The sequence below is a fragment of the Gasterosteus aculeatus genome, chromosome 20, assembly GCF_964276395.1.
Source record: "Gasterosteus aculeatus chromosome 20, fGasAcu3.hap1.1, whole genome shotgun sequence".
Lineage (NCBI taxonomy): Eukaryota > Metazoa > Chordata > Actinopteri > Perciformes > Gasterosteidae > Gasterosteus > Gasterosteus aculeatus.
The window spans coordinates 18,572,866-18,592,103 of NC_135707.1; the positions used below are offsets into that span (position 1 = coordinate 18,572,866).

The window sequence follows — 19,238 nt, forward strand, 5'->3', positions numbered from 1 at the left end:
ACCTTTTTTGCAACCAGAGAAGTCCCCTCCTGCTGGTCAGTAGAATGCACATTTTGAGACACTTCTTCATTGGTCTCATAACCGGACTTTGCCGCCTGCATGCAACAGAGAAGTCCCAGGGCTGGAATCAAATGCGGGAATGTGTCGTTGTAAAATAAAAGCCACTTAAATCCGAGTCTGTTGAATGTCTGAATATGCCTTTGAGTGAAAACACAGTTTGCCAAACGTCATTTCCTCCAGGCCTTCCTAAGAAGTGTGTAAGACTGTTAATAAGACTGTTAGTAAGACAGCAGATGTGTTTGTTATAATGTACTTATGGTGCTTCGGCAAGGGTTCAAATGAAACCATGAAAATCATTTTTTGTTATAAATTCATATTGAGGAAGGGAAAAGGTGGCGATCAGAGATCGTCGTGGGATGAAAAGATCAAAATCAATGTAATAAACTGTAGAGATAGTGGTTCTGACTGATTCTGATGCCACGTTTTAAACCCTGGGCTAAAGGTCCATTAACTCCCCTGCAGCTCGTCAATGTCATTGATGTGATTGCAGGCGGTAATTGACAGTGACTCAAGTGAGCACATTTACATTTTCACCGACTCACAGTTTCTCTTTTCTCTGATATGTCAGGTGAGAGTTTGTGGAGAGAGAACTAAAAGGGTAACATTGCCTCTCATCTGGTCTATTTAGTCTGTGAAAAACATCCCCCTCAGTGGTCTGGTGGCTTTTGGAAGCAAAGTCAAAGGGCAAAAAAGAACAAAAGTCCTTGTCTGTGGGTAAAAAAGCTTTACTTGAAATGTTTGAAATATAATATTTTTGGGACGTTTCATGTCTAATGTATGGCTGTTGTTGGCATCCTAAAATGAAAATAATGAAAACATAAAAACATAGTCCGGGTTTTACTTGCACAGCATTTGAACCTGTTGCTGAGTCTTTCTGCTCCCAATTCAATGGAGGTAAATGGAATTTCATTTATTGTTTCCTACAGCATCAACGAGGAATGTTTTTTCTCCGGAAACAATGGCCTTGTTACTCCTAATAAGATACAGAGCTCCCTTCAGTGTTCTTCTTTCTTTTAATAAATAGTCTATAGGGGTGAGGATTATTGGCAGCAACCACATCGTTGTTTCTGGAAGGAGGCATCCTTTGAACTTTGAGTCAGTGTACACCAGTCACATGTAACTACACTTTATTCTAGGTTTATAGTAACACAATTGTTACTATAATTAAAACTCACAACTTTTAACCAATAATAATTGAGTGGAGGAGGCGGCATAATAACCGGCCACACCTTTCAATCCCCTTGCAGCCCTTCACAGCTGGGTCTTGCTTCATTAGCGATGACGTGTTAATGGAACAACGGACTCTACTTGTACAGCACCAATTGTAGTTTTCTGACCAATCAAAATGCTTCAACGCCAGATGACAGTCAGGAACCAAGCAAGGTGCCACCTGCCCACCTGAATTCTAACTATTAGGATGTGCGGCGGCACATTGACCAGCAGGGGGCTCAGGGATCGAACCACCAATGGTGATGTTATATTACGCAAACATGATACAACAAGCATACTGATTTTGATCCAAACCACAATGTTTCTTCGACAGCCGTACTTCACGCCCACTTTCACACATTAACTGCGTTAACACCAACCAGCGACATCGAGATACCAAGCAGAAGGCTGCAACCGGAAAACAACTCGATCAAGAAAGGGGTATTTTCTTTACATAATCTCTCAGTTTTACCAAGTCTAGACTCATATACTTGCAGTGCAAGGTGTTTATTTGCATAAAAACTTTCAGTCAAATGATGTGTTTTTGCCATATGGTAACAAATCTATGACTTAGCTACTGATGGCAATAGAGGCTCGCCAGGCAATTGATGTAAGATGGAAGCAAAAACGAATGCTTCAGGGGAAAAGTAGAACTAGATGCTAATGAATTTCATCAATGTAGTTGGGGAGGCGTGGGACGGGTGTTGTTAGTGCGGTTTCTGGTTGCAGTTCATCCACGCAAACCCAGCAGCTCGTATGTGCTCAAACGCCTCTCAAGGCCCATCCTGAGCGAGTCTTTCCGATGTGCTCTGCTGGCACTGAGCACCTAATGACACTGCACATTTTTCCCTCTTCCTCTCTATAACAAGAACAGCTTGTTCTGCTCTTGTCTAGACAGTGGCGGATGGCTTGGGGGCGGGGGGGCGGGGGCAGGAACAGAGATCCGATTCAAAGAACAGACCAGCATGACCGTTCTTTGGAACGACTCTTCGAAGTGGCAATTAGTGAAGCCTCAGCGACTTGCCCAGCCTCTCCTCTCCTCTCTCATCGCCCTGCCTTTCATTTTAGTTCACCTATTACTCCGATCGCCTCCTCCTTCAGTCTCATCAACTCTGCCAATGCTTCCTCCCCAAGCTTTATCAATATTCTATTAGTCTCCAATCTTTTCTTCATCCCCTCTGCCCGTCCTCCCAGTTTGCTTTTTAGTAACCCATCTTCTGGCCATCCTGTTGTCTCCTCACGCCGCTCGTCTTCTTTTCCCTTCCTCTCTAGCAACACTCCCATCCGGCTGTCACATTGATTCCAAGCGGAACTTTGAATTGTAGGAAAATGCGAGGCAACAGTCGTCTTGTCTTTTCTCCATGTGAGGTGTGCGTCTCTGTGCGTGCTGCAAGCACAGGCTTATTAGCGGGATTTGAAAATGGCAGACAGTGTTGAGATGAACGACCCCTCCGAGGTCTGAAGATCTGATCCTCAGATGAAGAAAAGAGCAGGAGGCAAACCAGGGTGCTCACGAGAACACCGTTCTTCATACAGCACTACTGTATGTGACAGCTCAATAAAGAAATATACAGAGGAAATGCCTGTATTCATCGGAAGTTTGTATTTACCACACTATAATAAATCCTGGCACCTCTCAGACAAATTTATAATCTAGCCTTTTTATTTATTTAGTTTATTTGAATTAATTCAGAATCTGACGTACCTGACTGATTGTTTTAAAACGTTTTCTTGCCTCAAACGTTTTCTGCTCCGAAAATGTCTATGAGGACATTTATTTTCTGTGGGGATGAAGAGGAACCGCTGTGATTGTTCTGTAAAAATCAGTTGATATGTTACTGGTGAAGGAATAAATCAATATAACACACAAAGATTCCCTAAAACAAAATCACTAATAGCACAAAAAAAGCACAATTAAGTGAGAGTCCAGTGTGTGAACACACTCAAAGAAATCATATGGGCTGGCTGTAAAATGGCGCTTGAGAGTGAGAATTGGCTGATGTTAGCTCCTTGCTTTGCTGAGAAAATGTTACCAATGCTTGTGTGCACATTTGTGGACTAATTTGCATATCATATTTTATAACTTGTTGGAGTTATGTTTAGAGTATTTTCAAACAGATCGGTACATATTGTAGCCAAGATGAGCTTTTGACTGCAAGCACCAAAAGCTCATTAATAATAATGATACTAAACAGATATTAATCTGTTCCTGCCCACATAAGAATACAGACTTTTTCCTGAAATCCAGCTTGTTCTGTGTATTTGGTATTTGAAATACTACCTACTGTCAGTGCATCAATTCAAGCTGCCAGTGTATGCTTGGGTATCAACCATTTTAATAAAATATGTGGTTCCCAAATGTTTTATTATCTAATTAAAGGTATTGACAAATTAACGATGTAAGGCTTTGATAAAATGACCCTATTTCTCACTTGATTTATGTATACGAAAGTTTTGTAATGCTTCAAAATGTCTGACACAATGTTCAGCTCTTTGCTCCAACCTCCCATTTTCCTTCTTTTTACAAAAGGTGACAAAAGATGTCCACATCCGCTTCTTGTTTCCATTCCATGCTTTGTACATTATTTAGCTTTAACATAGACAAGCTACTGTTTGCAATACTGTCCCGCAGTTACTTCATGGAGAATACAAGAACAAATGTTAAGGCCCCTTTATCTGACAGAGAGACTCTTCCTCAACAGTCCCGATCACACAACAGTAAATTCACTGAGAACACGGGTGAGTCTCTTCAAAGGAGAGGACACTAGATTTGGTACTAGACACTTTATCCAGATTGCAAATTTAGCAAGAAAGTTGTACGTTGTCTGGACTTGGACCGCGTTTAAAAGAATGTGGAGGGGATCTAATTCTGACCTAGAGGAGAAGATGAATGAAAACACTGTGTGGGTGTACTACAGACGGGATCCAATCTGACAGAGGTGTTACATTCCAGAACTGCGGTCAAGAGCAGCCAGATCTTTTTCTTTCCGGAAGAACTTTGGAGTTAAATCTGTTTCTGAAATGATGGAAAAATATGTCGATACTCCATGTGGTCAGAGACAGGAATAGCTGATCCACCACTTTCTGCAAGCACAGAAAGTGAAACGCTTTAACATTTTACTTCCCCATTTCTGTCCCTTTTCCTCTCACACTGCATCATCTCCGTCATCTCCTCTGACGTCAGTCCGCTGATCCGTCAACCTGTCTGTCTCGACAAAACATGCTCCACAGCAGAAACAAGGAGGAGGAGGAAGAGGAGGTGGAGAGGGTTCAAAAAGCAGAAAAGGACAGATGGCAGCAGCGAGAGGAAGAGAGGGAAGAAAGGGAAGTGGCAGGGAGGAAAAGGAGGCGGGGGGGAAGCTGGTGATAAGACTGTGGGGGATGAGAGCTCTGAGGATGTAGGTGATAATGAGGATATGATAAGGAGTGAGCGTATGAGGAGATATGAAGAGGAAAAGCAGGAAGTCTACAGCAGTCGAGCACCGGCTGCCACGTTGGTACCAAACTGGTCTGACCTCTCTGTCACGACACCAGCAGAGCGTTACCAGACGTGTGATATTGACTTTCAGCCTCCGCTTAACTAGCGTTTCTCATTAAAGGTCTCGAAGACAGAGGGAGGGCTCTTTTTTTAATATTGCTATTTCCTTCTACTTTCAACTCTGTGGCATTGTTAGGTATTTAACAAAATATCAATTTGAACTATAGGGCTGTCAAAAAATGTACTAATTAATCTCACATTTTGATATTGCCGGTGCGGAAACATCCTGCGTGCAAATCAACTGTGATCTCGAGATCAGAGTGGAAACGAAACCCTTTAAAAGATATGTGATTTTGCAATTGCTGTCTTTTGTTGATTTGTAGTTTTTAAACTGATTACACTGCTATATTTTATATTGTGCTATTTGCCGGATATGACATTAAATCACAGCCCACAAGTAGTAAGTTCGGGTGCAGCAATTTGTAGCCCTGCAGGTAGCCGCGTAACATGACATCACATACGTATGTTGCACCTGGTTTCTTCTGGGAAAGGAAAGTAGATTATTTTTGAAAGTTTTGATCGTTTGCAATTTATGTTTCAGTCCGATAATATTTTTGAGTAACTGTAGCCTTTTTGATCCGGAGATGCGTTGATATTAGAGGGCATGTGACTGCGCCCGGTTTTGAATTTATTGAACAGTTGTTCAGTGTTTTCCGTGGTTTGATTTTTGCTGTCGCTCATAGCTCTTAGTCAGAAAGAAAACCAGGAGTTGACATAAAGCGTTAGGAAACACACCAAAAACCGGCAACAAAATTTGAACGAGTGTATTTTTGATTGTCACAAGTAACAACACAATTTGTGTTCATGTTGTAATACGCCGAGGCACTCGGTTAACACAGTTCCACCTGTACGAAGCCAATGGCCATCAGAAGACACATGGATCCCTCCACACTTAATTGTTCATTCTCAGTTAGTCTATTTCACTATCGTGGCAGCTACACTCCCAGTATTGATTTTCAATATGAAGAAAACTGATTATACTGAATCATTTCATCATTCCAAGTGAAGTGTTGACATTAATGTTGGTGTTGACGATGAATATCTATACATTATCCTCCTCTCACCGAGACTTCTCCGATCTGGTATTATCACATGGGACACCCTGGAGTCATTTAACCTTGATTTGAAAAGGATTTTTAGCAGCGGGGCTTCGCTTTCAGTCAAATTCCTTTTTTTTATCACAGAAATTGTTGGTAGCTCAGAGAAGATGAGTTTGAAGGACTTTAAAATCATCCCGTGAAAACATGAACACATATTAGAAGCGGAAGAAACATTTTGTATAATCATACGACAACATTTCCAAATACTGTGATTTGATCTGCAACGCTCACAGCATTTAGCGTGTTGTCCAACATACCGAACACCATCATTATCCTCAACCCTTTGCTACGCCGTTTGACTATATGGAGCTTCAAAATGTGACCAATATTTGAATAGAATGGAATTGTTAATTTCATAAAATTAGTTATTTTGGACACCGCGTTTGTATTGTTTAATTCATTTGGTATCGATGGTAAATGCACTGTACTTGCTTTACTAGTCTCAACGCTCTTTAACACTACACGTCGTTCACAGACTCACAGAACTGGGGATTGAACCACGAACCCACGAGACACAGCTGGTATATAAAGTGTGGCTACTAGCTAACTAGTCCCGAAGTGCAAGACTGCAAGAGAAGAGACAGCAAGGACTACCTAATGCACTCCTAGCACATCCTAAAATAATTAAATGGAACACGTCTTTATCTTAAATATCATTCATTTCACCTTATAAAATGTCAAAATGTCGCAAAAAACGTAACTTATGTTCAAGATCTGGACACCGGCTCCAAGATGGCCTTTACCGGCCTTTACCGTTACTACTCAGTCCATACAAACGTCTTCTACAGTCGGCATTTATGTATTTATTCACAGCAGAGCCACAAAGAATGTGAACAGCTGTCTTTACATTTTCCTTTGGCAGCAACGGATAGTTTGACCCCCGACAAAGAAAACAATGCTAACCACGGCGAAGGTGCTAGTAATCCAAATCGTGACCATTTGTCAGGACCTTTGGCCAACCCCAACCATCCACTTCCCCTCCATCCATGGGTTTCAGTCTTCATACTGCATCACCACACGCCTTCTTTAGGGCATGCAACAGAGTTACGCCCGCCAGTGACATAATTAGGGTGGTTTTCGTGGGGGTTAGGCTGAGTAGGGTTCCTCTTAACCAAATAACACTGTGAAAAGTAATGCATGGATCGTAGTACAAAGAGAGACAAAGTCCAGGATGGGAGGTGATTGGGGTGAATGGGTGCATCTACAAACTTTCAACATCATTACTAATTAATAACTAATAAATATTGCGTGTGCTTGTGCAGGTCCAGTTATAGGAGGACATCATAGGAACCGTTACGTGTGTCAACAATGCTGGCCTCCAATTCCCGCGGGCCTTTGCCATCCACATTCATTCCAGGTTTGTTCCCTTATGGTTGAAATGCACTTATTGTAAGTAGCTTTGGATAAAAGCGACAGCTCAATGACGTGTAATGCAATGTAATGTCAGTTCAGTGGTGAGCGTTGCGATGCTGCTACACGCCGAACATTAGTAAGGTGCTGGGATCTGCATTTTGCCGTGGTAACAGTGTGTGTGTTCACACTGTTGTGTCCTTCCACTCTCTCTCCCTCCCTCTCTGCCCTCTAGCCTGCATCCTTGATATGAGGCGAGTGCGAGCTTTGCAGGGCGGTATAATTAATGTGTTGGGGATTGGTCTGTGAGCCATGAAGGATCGGGGCATCTCTCCGACCTGCTGTCTCTCTGTCTCAGCCTCCTTCTTTCTGTCACCTTTCCTCCCCTCCTTCTACTCGTTTATTTCCAACCATCGTACCATTTGTCTCCTCTCCTCTTACCTTTTCTTTCTCCTCCACTCTTTCTTCTCCTTATTTCTCCTTCCCCCTGTCTACCCGCACCCCTCTTGTCTTCGCCCTTCCCCTCTTTGTCTCCACCAGGATAATTAAGCATGTCGGAGTTGTGCTGACTTGGCACAACTGACACCCATAGTGATCGAGAGAGAGAGGGGGAGAGAGAGAGAGAGAGGGGGAGAGGTTGAGGGGGAGAACCAGTGACACAAAGAGGAAAAAAAGTAGAGAGACCTTCAGACTATGTCTCCTCTCTGCAGTCCAGACAGTGCATCATACTGTTCCTCGTTTGCGTGTTTGTGTATCTGTGTGTGTATTGGTGTGTTTTCTGGGAAGAAAGTGAATGTATGGGTGAATGCCAGCAGGGGGATGCAGATTAGCAAAGTTACACTGTGTTTTAACTCTTTCTGTCTGGCTGGCCCCCCAGCACACACTGGACCCTTTTCCCATTACAAGTATGAAATGTGAGTGTCAGGGTTGGGGGGCGGAAGGCAGGACTCAGACGCAGACTTGCGGGAAACAAAAGACTTTAATAGTCAAAGCTCAAAAAACACAGGAACCGGGGCAAAAGCACACAGACGAGAAACTACGGCGATCCAAGACGAAAGACAATGACGCGACCAGTGACACTGGAGACACACGGCTTAAATACACAAGGGAGGTGCAGGTGATTGGACACAGGTGGAAACTATTAGACGAACACAGGGGATGACGAGACAAGGCAGGAAGTGAAGTTACCCGGGGACACGAGTGGCAGAAAACTACAAAATAAGACAGGAAGTGAACCACACCGTGACAGTACCCCCTGCTCAAGGGCCGACTTCCAGGCGGCTCACACTAGAGCGAAACAAGGGGAGGGGGGGAGGGAAACCCGAGACAATGGTCGGACCACCCGGGAAACTCTGGCGGGCGGCCCGGCGGGCGGGGAGCCTCTGGCGGGCGGCCCGGCGGGCAGCCAGACGAGCGGGGAGCCTCTGGGGGTCGGCCCGGCGGGCGGTCCTTTCGCCGGCTCCGGAACGTCTCAGGAATGGCAGGCTCTGACAAACGGGAAACCTCCGGGGTAGTCGGCGGCGCCGGCTCGGGGACACGGGAAACCTCCGGGGTAGTCGGCGGCGCCGGCTCGGGGACACGGGAAACCTCCGGGGTAGTCGGCGGCGCCGGCTCGGGGACACGGGAAACCTCCGGGGTAGTCGGCGGCGCCGGCTCGGGGACACGGGAAACCTCCGGGGTAGTCGGCGGCTCCGGCTCGGGGACACGGAACACCTCCGCAGTCGGCTTCGGCTCGGGGACACGGAACACCTCCGCAGTCGGCTTCGGCTCGGGGACACGGAACACCTCCGCAGTCGGCTCCGGCTCGGGGACACGGAACACCTCCGCAGTCGGCTCCGGCTCGGGGACACGGAACACCTCCGCAGTCTGCTCCGGCTCGGGGACACGGAACACCTCCGCAGTCGGCGGCGGCTCAGCCCCCCCCATAACCCACCCCGTAGCCCCCCCCTCAAGGGCCGGATCCCAGACGGCCCTCAAATCACCAACGGGAGGGTGGGAGAGGACCATGGGATGGGAGGGAGGGAGCCTGAGTCTCGGAGCGGGGACTGGGGGCGTCGGGGGCATGGAGCGTGGGGCCGGTACTGGCCGGGTCGGGGGCATGGAGCGTGGGGCCGGTACTGGCCGGGGGCATGGAGCGTGGGGCCGGTACTGGTCGGGTCGGGGGCATGGGAGATCGCTGCGGCGGCCCAGCGGGAACGGGAGATCGCTGCGGCGGCCCAGCGGGAACGGGAGATCGCTGCGGCGGCCCAGCGGGAACGGGAGATCGCTGCGGCGGCCCAGCGGGAACGGGAGATCGCTGCGGCGGCCCAGCGGGAACGGGAGATCGCTGCGGCGGCCCAGCGGGAACGGGAGATCGCTGCGGCGGCCCAGCGGGAACGGGAGATCGCTGCGGCGGCCCAGCGGGAACGGGAGATCGCTGCGGCGGCCCAGCGGGAACGGGAGATCGCTGCGGCGGCCCAGCGGGAACGGGAGATCGCTGCGGCGGCCCAGCGGGAACGGGAGATCGCTGCGGCGGCCCAGCGGGAACGGGAGATCGCTGCGGCGGCCCAGCGGGAACGGGAGATCGCTTCTTCCGCTTGCTCCTCCTAGGGTTAAGGAGGTCCCGGAGCTCGAGGCAGGCGAGCTGATAGCTCCTGGGACCAAAAACACAGTTTGTTTTCCGCTCCCAGAAGGGACTCCTTACGTCCAGGTAGTCCGGACCGTAGTCTGGCAGCGGGTCTGCTGAGCCCTTTTTTGGTCGCGTCATTCTGTCAGGGTTGGGGGGCGGAAGGCAGGACTCAGACGCAGACTTGCGGGAAACAAAAGACTTTAATAGCCAAAGCTCAAAAAACACAGGAACCGGGGCAAAAGCACACAGACGAGAAACTACGGCGATCCAAGACGAAAGACAATGACGCGACAAGTGACACTGGAGACACACTGCTTAAATACACAAGGGAGGTGCAGGTGATTGGACACAGGTGGAAACTATTAGACGAACACAGGGGATGACGAGACAAGGCAGGAAGTGAAGTTACCCGGGGACACGAGTGGCAGAAAACTACAAAATAAGACAGGAAGTGAACCACACCGTGACAGTGAGCTTGAAAAAGACACAACAAATATTTAAACTCTTGATTTACATTCATATGTGAGCAGGTTTAAAGGACATGTGACGTCATGATCAAGTCAGAAAGTTAGAGACATGAATGCATTTGTATAATCGTTAAAGTCATGTGATGGATTCAGTCGTGTGATTCATTAATGCGATTGATACATCAATGTGATCAATATAGTCATGTGATGGATTCATTCGTGTGATCAATATATCTGTATATGTCTGTGATGTTATCAATACATTTAGATATTTGATAGTCCGTCAGTCATCTTGAAAGCTGCTTATCCTTCATACAGGGTCGCAGGTGGGCTGGAGTTAATCCACTATCATCTCCTCTGTCTTTAGAGCGTTGAGTTCCAGGTTGTTACATCCAGACTCCCACCTGTAGGCGGACTCGTCCCCACCAGAGATTAGTCCAATGAGGGTGGCGTCATCCGCAAACCTCAGGAGCTTGACGGACTGGTGACTGGAGGTGCAGCTGTTGGTGTACAGGGAGACAAGCAGAGGGGAAAGAACGCAGCCTTGGGGGGAACCGGTGCTGATGGTCCGAGAGGCTGAGACATGTTTCCCCAGCTTCACGTGCTGCTTCCTGTCAGACAGGAAGTCTGTGATCCACTTGCAGGTGGAGTCGGCCACGTGCAGCTGGGAGAGTTTGTCCTGCAGCAGAGACGGGATGATGGTGTTAAAAGCAGAGCTGAAGTCCACAAACAGGATCCTGGCGTAGGTTCCTGGGGAGTCCAGATGCTGGAGGATGGGGGACATGTTGTTTTTCGCGCAAACAATGAACAGAAGGGATCATAGTTGGAATGCAGAGGAAATTAAAGATTGAGAACATAAACTCATGTTTACAATGTTTATGTTTCATTCTCTCACTTTTATACATCCAGTGGAGTGACGGCAAGTTTCTGCATCAGCTTCACTTCAGAACTGAAAGTTCTAAACACTGGTACTGGATCTGTGGTTTATAACGTTTTATCCTCCTGGTATCAGGACTGGGTCAGCATCAGGGCAGGATCATTTCAGTTGAATGGAGGTCAATTCTTACACAAGTCAAACCTTTAATATAATATTTTTTTTCAGCCAGCTCTCACCGATGGCAAACGATCACGCGGGTGCAATCTGTCGCGTCCCCTCTTTGCCTCTGCTCGGAAACCCATTTGGGCAGACCTGATGTTCACCCTGACATTCTATTTCTTATTCTCCAACGGATTGCTTTCAGCTTTCTCAAATCTATCTTGTGGTTTTTGCAGCGGACCAAATCAAATTCCTCGTCTGCTCTTTTCCTCTAACCCACGTATGTTTTTTTTCTTTCTGTCTCACACATAAAGGAGATTCATCATCCAAAACATCCCTTTTTACATATATTCATTCAGTCATTAATTCCAACATACAGCCGATGTGATTAGGAGAGAACAAGTTGAACATCCCTGACAGAGGAGCGTTAAACGCACGGCTCTGCTGGGTTTATGGCCTCTCTCTGCACTTTGAGAAGCCTTGAGCTAATACGTAATAGGTCTTTACATGGATCTACATCCATTTAGATACAAGACGGATGATATCTTTATCGTTATGAAATCACCGGACAGCAATAACGGAGCAGCCCACCCTGTGCACCTTCCCCCATGACAGACTTCAGCGGCTCGCTCGTGATGAAAAAAATACATTTTGAAAAATGGCGTCTGCCTAAGGTACCGCAAGAGCATCGGGTTAATATTCACTGGTTAGTGTCGACTAGCATGACTTAAGCATGTCCTCAGGTTGCCTGCTCACTGTGAGCTTAACGCTCTTCCCCCACACACATGACAAACACAAACTCACACAAAGACATTCCGGTGCGCACACGTGCTTGCACATGCACGCCCACGTGCTAGCTCGCCAACCCAGCGGAGGATGTCGGCAGGCGGCCGGCCCCACAGCCAAAATACGGCCTTAAACTCAGTAACCTCACAAGTCGTGTTAACAACTGAATCAGAGCAGATATGCTGCATCGCCCGCGGCTCGCTGTTCAGCCAAACAACATCAAGCACTGGTTAAACAAGTTAAATGAAATGAAAAATAAACCCTTACTTCTCTCTTTATGTATTCCCTCAGTAAACATTATAAACATGAGTTTATCGTCTCAATATCTAGTTTCTTCTTCTTCAATACAGAATGATGTCCATTGATCAAATGATGGTCCATTTAGACTCAAACGGACCAAAAGGTGGCGCGTGCCTTTGGGCGGGGCTACCCGGTGATTGACAGGCCGCAACTTTGCTTCATTAGTTGCAAAAAAAAAAAAAAAGCAGACGGGAACATCGACGAGCTGAAGGCTTCAAAATGGAAGTCTGCAAGCCAATGCTTGGTGTACATGCACATTCTATGGGTAATAATTCTATGAGTAATAATACTCGCTGCCTGGATAACTGATTAAACTGATAACGTGGGTTTGTGAAAAATATATATATATTTCAAATGTATAAATATATATCGTATATCTCAGAAGCAATAGTCTGGAGTCCTGGCGTCTAGACACAAAGCGCAGCTAAAAAAGATGAGGTACGAATGAGGTGGCCGCTTGGTGGTTCACTGCTTTTTTAGAATTTAATGAGTGGAGATTGAAGCATTTGTGAAGGCTGCTGCACAATGTCAGCAAGCTTCAATAGTACACACACAGGTTGCGACACACACTCACGGGCCAACAACCGGCCGCACAAAAGCGCCGGGACCCACATGTGCGCTCGCACTACAGATGCCAACAACTTGGTCACGGAAAATAACACACACACACACAGATGATGTGCCTATTTAGGTCAGTGTAAACGTGGGCTGGGTGGTTGTCTGACTGACTAGTAAATAATCTGCATAGGGAGTAAATAAAGGAGACAAAATCAGACAGCAGGCAGCCATGCACAGAGAGACAAGGTAAAAACACACACACACACACACATGACGCTCAGACAAGAGCTTATGATACGCACACTTTTGCTTCATGAACCTGAAACATTACTGCATAAACATTTGCATACCTAAACACGCACACACACACGCACTGAAGGAGAAATTAGGCGGGGAGGATGACTCACTGTGTGTCAAATTCAGTGTGCTCACACGCACTTCAACATTCAAAGACACCCGCGCACATGAGCAATTACCTTGTCATACATCTCGCTATTATATCAGACAAATGCAGATACACTAAGTAGATACACAATCTGCACACATCCTGCACAGACAGACAGACAGACAGAGGTCCAGACCACTGGCGCATATCATGAAGCAGCTCTGCTACAGTGCCGAGGAGACGAAGGGTTTAGAAATGGTTTTAAACCCGTTTCCGTTGTCCGTGGACGTCTTCTCTGATCTATCGTCGCATTAAAGGAGCAGATGTCCCCATAGTTGAGATCTACCCATACAAAAGGTGCACCCAGGCGCCTCTGGTTCGGAAGAGTGAAGCTGATGAAGTAGTTTTTTAAAACTTGCATTCTCTATACGGACCAGCAGGGGGCGACTCCTCTGGTTGTATAGAAGTCTATGAGAAGATTACTCTAGTCGTTTCTTAATTTATTCCCTCAGTAAGCATTGTACACATGGGTTTATGGTCTCAATCTCTAGTTTCAAGTCTTCTTCAATACAGCAGGGTGTTTATTTAGTACATGATGGTCCATTCAGAGTCAAATAGACAATAAAGCAGAGTATGCTATAGGGCGGGCCTACCTCTGATTGATAGGCCGCAACCAGAGCCGTACACGAGGTCCCTTTGCTACTCGTCCGCAGTCCAAACAAGGTAACTTCCATTCATTGGTTGCAAAAAGATGAAGATTGCCAAAATTCAAAAAGTTCCACTACTTTACAATAATGGTTGCTGAGTAGAGCTCAGGATAGAACGCCTAGTTACTCCAAAGCTGCTCCGGTTTATCAAGCACACAAAAACCAGCCGATTGGGTCCTGCTGGCTGGACACTTTCACTAATGTGTTTTACTTCTTCGTCTTCTGGTGAATACAAGTTACCAACCTCATCCCCCTGCATCAAGCGTACATGTCTGGATCAATCTGTCCGATGGACACACAATTCGGATATGATCATTTCAACCAATCCCCGATAAGACAGTGAACAAGCCCATGCTTATACTCCAAGACACTAAATGTCCCGGGATAAGTAAACGCATGGTAGTTTCGTGAGTCCAAACATTCATTCCACTTGTTCTCAGTGAATACTTGCAGTTGGAAACTCAACACAGTGACATTTTATGCTCGATAATAATGTGTGTATGATGTCCAAGGAAGGACGACATAGACAGACAGATATCCAGTGTGTCTGAGGCCTGCGCCCAAGGCAGCAGGCAGGCAGAGGGGCAGGAGGTCCTCGTCTAATAACCCAGAGCTGTCAGTCACTTTATGGATGTGCGAGGGCTCAACATTACTGCAGCTCAATACGGATTGGCTGTGGTCGCAGACCACAGTGCGAGACAGGAGAAGGGGGGGGGGGCAGACAGAGTGAGATAAATGGAGTTGGATGGAAAAAGGTGACCACCGAGGGAGAAGCAGGGTGAGAAAAGAGAAGACAGTAGAGGAGGCAGACTGGCGTTGAGACTGACTCTGTGGTATTGTCTCCATGTTTATCCACTGCCTTAAGCGGGGTGTTAGAATATAAGTGAAGAACAGATTACTTTGGTTACAGTTTTTTGTTTTCCTGCTGAGAGGACGTTGCTTCTCGTCTTCCTTTTTTTCTGAAAAAACAGATGGCTGGACGTGATTATTTTTGAATTGGGTTTTCTTTCTCTGAAACCCTGTTACTTCGTGACACACTGCAGATTTGCCACAAAATCCAACCCAGAGCAGCTGCCGCTTGAGTCTTTAAAAGATCTCATCCCTTTTATACACAGTGCTTTTGACATATTATAGTTGTATATTCCGTCGAGCAAGACGGAGGGAGCCAATCGGTAGACGTACTGCTGCCTTGAGTTAAGCTTAGAGTTACACGGCATTCGGGCGACATTATTTATTCAATTCTTGCCCGACTTGGACAAAAAGCTAATTACCGGAAATTCTTGAATTCTACCAATTTGTGTCTCAAAGTTGGCAGACAGACAACAGGTCCGACAGGACAGAGAGGAAGGCCAGACACCCATCGTGTGTGTGTGTGTGTGTGTGTGTGTGTGTGTGTGTGTGTGTGTGTGGTCAGCCTCTGTGGAGCCTCTGTGGGTGAATGAGGTAATCGAGTAGTAGCAAACAAACACGCCAACCTAGACGCCGCTGGTCAATAGCAGTTAACGTAGGTGTTGTTTACCGTGCACACACACAGCCACTGTATTACGTTACACATGTGCTTTGAACAGAGAGGAGGCCGCGCGCTTTGCAGTGATTTCTCCATATCTGCAGTTGCTGACCACACTGGTAATAACAGCAGGTTACAACAGCATCAGACAAGCAGGTGTGTGTCCACATCTGGCTGTGGGTTACTGGCATACCCCTTTAGCAAATGAATCAGGTGTCAATGTGCCAGTCACCATGTGCGGCTCCTCGATAAGCTCTCAGAGGGAGATGTCTGACTTGGAGACGCCGTCCCGTTCGGAGTGAAGGTTCTGTCCGGGCGGAACGCGTCACAGCGGGAACCCTCAACTCGGAGCGGCGCAGAGAGAAGACGACAGGCTGTGAAATTCGACGGGAAAATCCGCAGACATGAGAGAAGGCTTTTAAATATGTCATCAATCACCTTCAAGGGTTGTATGATGCGTATGAATGTGTTTGGTGTTTGTGTGATGGGGAACAAGCAGGGGAAGGCTTTATTCTGGAGGAAGACACTGCACTGGGATCTGCTTTCTGCTTTGATGCTGCATGTTTTATCTCACCGTGTAGACGTAATGATGAGTCCATGTTTGTAGATGTGTGTGTGTGCGTGTGTGCGTGTGTGTGTGTGTGTGTGTGTGTGTGTGTGTGTGTGTGTGTGTCTGCCTACTGTTTTGGTCAATTTAAACTAATTTCAATTGTGAACAAAGTAAGAATACATGTAACAACATAAAGACTATTTCTTTGAGTTAGAATTAAAAACTGCTATGGTTTTTAGCGCCTAACTTAGCCTCAAGCCGCCGGTTAGCCCTATTCTCTCTAACTCCACACTGATTATTTTCTTCTTTGATGTCCCTTGAGGACAAACAACAGAGCTACGATCAGGCCAGGAACATGAGTGCCAACCCTCAATGAACCTGCACTGTTCATATAGACATAGACAAAAAAAGGTCCACCGTTGGGATTGGACTAAACTCCCCTTTCATTCTCATGATGTTATATCACCACCATTTGACCAAGAGTAAACAGATTTCATCTCGTCACCAGGTCCCAGGTCTGTAAGCCCCTCTGTACCTCGCGCTGTTGGAGATTTGCTTGGAGCAGCGGTTCGGCCAATCGAAGGGAAGTTATTTCCCAAAGGAAGAGCTGTATTTGTTCCACAGCCTGCTTTCAACCCCAGTCGCAGTGTAATCACAACCAGCGTGAGTGATTATGTTTTAATGAGTAAAACCGTTGCGCTCAGGTTGACGGAGGTTAATTCTGTGGGCAGCACAGCGCCTGCCATCGCTGTCCTCTCCCCAGTGTGGCTAGATTCCCATTTTAATATGGTACAACATCCCACGTGTAGCCTGAGACAAGTTTTGAAAAGACATTTGAAAATGTATTGTATTCAAAAGATGTAAAAACTGACATTATTAAAACTCTACATATCAAAAAAATTGTTGGCACCGACTAGATGCTGCAGGAAACATCAATTCTGTCCACAATCACATGGCAAAAATTCAAAACGTTGGGTTAAATGCAGTCTGACAGAGAAGGAAGGTTGTAGAAATTCAAAGCCATAATTCAATGTATTTTTCTCAATATTGGTAATAATTTGTGGATAAAAATGTCAAAAAACGTTACATGTTAATACCAATCAAAAATGTGGATACTCTTTCTTATTGAATTCATTGAGGAAATTTTACAAACACCACTGTTTGTAAATTATAGAAGAAAATGTTTTCTTTATGTAATGCTAATGGAATTACATGCACATGAAACTATTCTTTGTTCTACTATTGCCACGATTGTGCTGTTTCCATGGAGTTGGATAAGTTCATTACTGCTGTGAAATAAGGGAAATGTGATAGTTGATTGGCCAGTTTGTGTTCTGGGGCGGGACCTAAAGGTCAATCACAACACAGCGCTCAGTGCATTCTCCGAACACACTGTCTCAGTGCAGCCATCACTGCCGCACTACCTGAACAGAGGGACCAGCCAATAGCAGCTTATTGGTTGCTGAGTGTCTGCAGATAGAAACTCTTGCATTGCCAAACTCCATCTCTGCCCTAAACAACCGTGTCACCATGACTACGCTGAGGGTACACTGAACCTTCTAGGGGCGGATCACGGTCGCAATGGGATACGATCGGACAGACCTTGTGCAAGGCGGCCTGACTCGCATTGAGTTAGGATCCCAGAGTGTCGTGGACACGATTGAGACATTCAATCAAACTCAAAGTCTCAAACACCAAACCCAGATCCCCCTCAAACGGTTCCTCGAGGAAAGCCTAAAAAAATGTCCTGATTTTTCTGTTTCAAAGAGTCGTGTTTACCTTTAAAGGCATTTGTGGCCGGTAGGTCAGTTTCCTGCATACTGGTCCTTCCCGCGTTCTGCCAGACTGCTGCCGATGCTTCAATGGATGCCAACGGATGAACCTCAACCGCTCCAAGCCACGGCCGCTGGGGGGAGGGAGGGTGGCCGAGAGGAAGGGGCGGCGCCTGCCGGTCTCACTGCCATCTTTCTTCATCAACAGTCCATGTGCGAGGAGTGAGAGGCCGCCGTCTGTCGAGCTCTGGACCGCCGCGGTTGTCACTCTAGAGCGGCGAGTACGAGCCAGTGGGGACGGCGGACTCGGGCAGCGGGGTGACGGCGCACTGAAGGAGGGCACAGAAGGGGTTTGCGTGGATTTTGAGTCACTCATCCGGGTTCGGAGAGGACGGACGAAGGTGGAGGAAGTTGCGGCGGGGGTGGATGCTTGATCCCTTTCCTCCCACCTTTGCCGTAAGCATGAATTTTTGGCCCTTACCTGTAATCTATATATCTCTCCGTCTGCCTCTCATGAACTCTGCTCTAATCAACACGCCGTGTCCTCTGACTCTCTGGGCTCTTTCACTGGCGTGGTGGCGGGGGCTTTCCTCTTTCACTCCTCTTGTGTCTTTTGTGCCGGTGCAGTCCCGAGCTCAGCACAAGGCTCCCTGCGGCACCGCAGCTGGAGAGAGAAGGAGAAAAAAAAAAAGGGGGAGAAGCTCAATGAATAAAAGCATGAGATACGCAAAACACCAGGCGAGATGGAGAGATGGTTAGATACAGCCGGGCAAACGCACATGACAGGGCCGGTGGCTGGTCTGCAATGACAAGTGCACAGAAACACAATATCCACACACACACACACAAAAAGCAGAGGACAGCAGGTGGGTGGCTGGCTGGCTGGCATGGCCCCCATTAGTTCCTCTCTCACCCACTAGGTTCATACATGAAAGGGGAAGATTTCTTTTGGTTTTTGTTCCTCAGAGCCAAGTGCTGCCTCCCTGTTTCACAGAGCCACGCGCCACTTCTGAAGTCTGCCTGATAAACAGGGCTGGAGGAGGCGGCGGCTCAGGAACCAACAAAAACTTCATTTACAACCCAAAAGTGCCTTTTTTTTGACTGGGGATCATGAATAGAAGCAGAGCGGAGGGGGATGCGGGGATCGGGGAGGAAGGCAGGTCTTTAATAAAAGCGTTCTCTTTTTGATGTCACAGAGAACCTACGAGATGAAACAAAGGTGTAGGAGACGTAGATCACACAGAGGTATGAAACGTGGCGCAGAGAGAAAGAAACAGAACAAACTAGACAAACATCCTGAAGGAA

General features: G+C 46.8%; 1 protein-coding gene across 2 annotated transcripts in view; it reads right to left on the minus strand.

Moving 5' to 3' along the window:
• The window catches only part of LOC120810460 (low-density lipoprotein receptor class A domain-containing protein 4), a 163,499-nt gene that overhangs the window by 73,885 nt on the left and 70,376 nt on the right, over positions 1–19,238 (minus strand). For both annotated transcript variants that reach the window (XM_040164988.2, XM_078095587.1), the window contains exons 4-5: positions 18,415–18,597; positions 17,941–18,262 (exon numbers count right to left, since the gene is read on the minus strand). In XM_040164988.2, coding sequence (XP_040020922.2) covers positions 17,941–17,980 — 40 coding nt within the window. In that variant the 5' untranslated portion in view covers positions 17,981–18,262; positions 18,415–18,597. The remainder of the gene's footprint in view (positions 1–17,940; positions 18,263–18,414; positions 18,598–19,238) is intronic.